General features: G+C 39.2%; 1 protein-coding gene across 1 annotated transcript in view; it reads left to right on the top strand.

Moving 5' to 3' along the window:
• The first annotated feature begins 515 nt into the window (after positions 1–515).
• LOC118414687 (myotubularin-related protein 13-like) overlaps positions 516–3,232 on the top strand; it is a 62,728-nt gene continuing 60,011 nt past the window's right edge. Inside the window, exon 1 of the mRNA XM_035818887.1 lies at positions 516–692. Coding sequence (XP_035674780.1) covers positions 638–692 — 55 coding nt within the window. The 5' untranslated portion in view covers positions 516–637. The remainder of the gene's footprint in view (positions 693–3,232) is intronic.

The following is a 3,232-nucleotide window of genomic DNA, read 5'->3' as shown; positions in this document are numbered from 1 at the left end:
TCCTGTCTATGAGGAGGAACCTCACAAGGAGACAGAATATAGGAATCCAAGCAGATGTAACACAAGGCCAAATCGTCACTTTTCTGAAGGTCCGGTCAGTCCCCGTGATAGAGCATTGGGCTTTTCTGGTGACCAACGGATACTGTTTACGCCGTCTTGGCGATTTTGCCACCGGAAAGTCTTCTTGCAGGCTTTGTACAAATTGAAGTCTTGCAAGTCTGTTGGTGATGTCATCAAATCGTCAGGACGTCTTACAAGACTATCGGTGACGTCATCACGTACGGGGCAAGGGGCGCCGGTCCACCCCATGCGCAGTACGGGTGCGCAGTGGGCGTCGTACAACCAAGACCCCTAGGTCCATCCAAACTTACATAAAATCTTCTCAAACATATCTGTCAATAAAACAACGTTTTAGATAAAAGATTTTTCACAAAACGGGAACCAGTATGGTTCATTTGATATTGTGTAGTATTTGAGATCGAAATTCTCTTGTAACAGACTAGTTGTTTTTATCATCAGGCAAATAATTGTAGATACCTCAGTAAAGTGATCAGGCCAAGATGGCGGCGGTTCGGGGCTGGAATCGGGAGGAAGTGTACGGAGATTGGGAGTGATTCCGGGGCGCGTTTGGCAGACTATGGCCCGACTGGCAGACTATTTCATCGTCGTGGGATTCGATCACAATAAAGAACGTGAGTACCACCACGTTACCGTCCCGGATTCCGTTAAAACGGACCCAATATTGGACGCAGTTGTGAGCCGGGTACTGGATGGAATGACCCAGTGCCAGTGGTCCGCCCTTTCTGTTCTGTCATTTTGGTCATTAAACTTCGCGACTGGAAATATTACTTTTCCGGCGGACAGCTAGCCATGTTCAATGCACTCGATAGTTCTTGATCTTCAAGTTTGAAACGTCAAGAGGTCACACTTGACTTTGTTAGCTTTCCAAGCATATATATATGATGTTGGTTCCGATATATTCTGTTGTAATCCCAATTTGTGTGTGTGTACCACATACATGTTATATACGTTACACATACACTTGTTTTCCCCAAAACTTCGCCTGTGCACCGCGATACACAATGAAAGTAGCCCAAGACAAAGCATTTACCCGTTCGTCTGGTCCTTCGGCACTTGATAACGTTGGTAAACATGGTATTGTTTATGTTTGTGGTGGATTTAGTCCACGAAACAAGCTGCTGTAATTTTTTCACCGCTTGTGGGTTCGCGACCATGTTCAATGTGGGTGGGAGGGAGGGGGGCACGTAGACACAATATATATATTTTGTTTGCTAAAATATAGTTCTACAAGTGTTGATGCACGGTATATTTTCTCAAACACCCTTACCAAGCCTGTTGATAACGCCCAGGTTTGATTATAATAACAATGAAGCAGATTTCATGGCTTGTTATCGCCGCAGGAGGATATTTTGGGGCTCTCAAAACACACTTGTAGAAGAACAACATGTCTGGACACACTGAACTGGTGTGGTTTTATTGAACATTAGTCGCTAGTCTGCCTATATGGCCAGTTATATAGACCTTATTTCATTAGAAGTACTTTCGATTCTGTCCTAGGCCAAGTCATAGAATGATATTGTGTTTGGGGATTTAATATTTTGTTTGAATTACATAATAAGGATAGGATCTCTTATGGAAATTGGTGTGAAGTTTTGGAAAGAATCATAACAAACTTCACACACAAAAATGAGGAAGAGTGCACATAACGAGTTCATAAACATGACATAATTATTCTCCAGGAGAGCCGGTACAAAAGTAAACAACCACAAAGGACCACTTCAAGCTTTTATGTGATCTTTTGTCATCATCGCTCAAAGCCTCTTTATTGTAATTTGATACCATTCATTAGTATGCAAAGTGCACAAGAAACACTTTTGCCAATCAAACCAGGAAGATACTATAGAAGTTGTCACCTGTTCTGAGGATCTACTAGTGCATGTACATGTATATTGCTTGGTCCGTACCTCCTACTACTCTTATGTCTTAGTACATTATACTTACTACATACTACAGGGAAGAGAATTGTTTACATACCTGTACATGTTTTATATGTATAAAAGTGTGATATCTCACTATATTTTGCTAAATCTAACATTGCAACATGTACGTCTTCATCAACAATGAATGATTTGTACTACTAGGTACAGTACAGATGGACTTTATGTTACATGGTTTATGTAGTGTCATAAGGAGTAAGGATTTAAGTTTTTAAACATTAAGATCTCAGGTTTTGAGCTTTATCCAGATTTGTATAAAATTGTAAAGGCATGTAAAGGTTAGAGTCATCACTTCCAGCTGATTGTTCTACCCATTGTTCCATCCAGTCAGTCATCTTTGGTTGAGCTTCTTGACATTTTATGTAATACTAATAGGGTAAATATTGAAATGCTCACACTACTTTTATTTTCACTTTTTTTTTGGTGTTCTCTGCTTTGTGAATTCATCATTGGATTTATATCATCACTGAATTTATATACACTGCATATTGATATTTGTTTCCAATATTTAATATCTACTTCAAAATTGTTTCAACCGAGGGGAACGGGTTTTCTGCGCGTGGAGAATTTGCGCGTGCGCGTGAAAAATCTGCGCGTGAAAAAATAAAGTTCCTGAAATATGTCAGAAAATGTGCAGCAAGGAATTCTAAGGCATAAAAATGTGAACCTAATATTCAATTTCCCATCTGTTACCTGAATTTTGCATTTGGAAAAAAAAAAGTAAAATCAAGTAAATTTGACAGAAATACATAGAAAAATTACACATACGATGTTTTAGATTGTATGATGTAACAATTTCAGGCTTTTCTCCATTCTTGAAGCTTAATTTTATCTTTTTTGAAGCAGATTGTTTCACGCGCAAATTTCAAACTTTTTTTGCGCGTGAAAACTTAACATCTAAAAATCACTTGAAAAGCACTCAGATCAAGATTTTGTACTCTAGAATGCAACAATATGATACTTGATTCCATTTTGTGCCATCTTGTTTGAGGGTTTAAGTATAAAACTGCAAAAACTTTTTGAATCCCTTCGGAATCAGCTAATTTGCATATTTTCACGCGCAGATTTTTCACACGCAAGTTTTCACGCGCATTTTTTTCACGCGCACAAAACCCCAATCCCAACCGAGTACCTGAAATTTTGCGAAAAGCTCCTGCAGCACAAGTAAATCCCCAGGAAAAGAAACAAATGTGCAGTGCATCTTCTAGCCTTCT

This window comes from Branchiostoma floridae, chromosome 4 (assembly GCF_000003815.2).
Source record: "Branchiostoma floridae strain S238N-H82 chromosome 4, Bfl_VNyyK, whole genome shotgun sequence".
Classification (NCBI taxonomy): domain Eukaryota; kingdom Metazoa; phylum Chordata; class Leptocardii; order Amphioxiformes; family Branchiostomatidae; genus Branchiostoma; species Branchiostoma floridae.
This window is presented reverse-complemented; position numbering and strand designations above follow the sequence as displayed.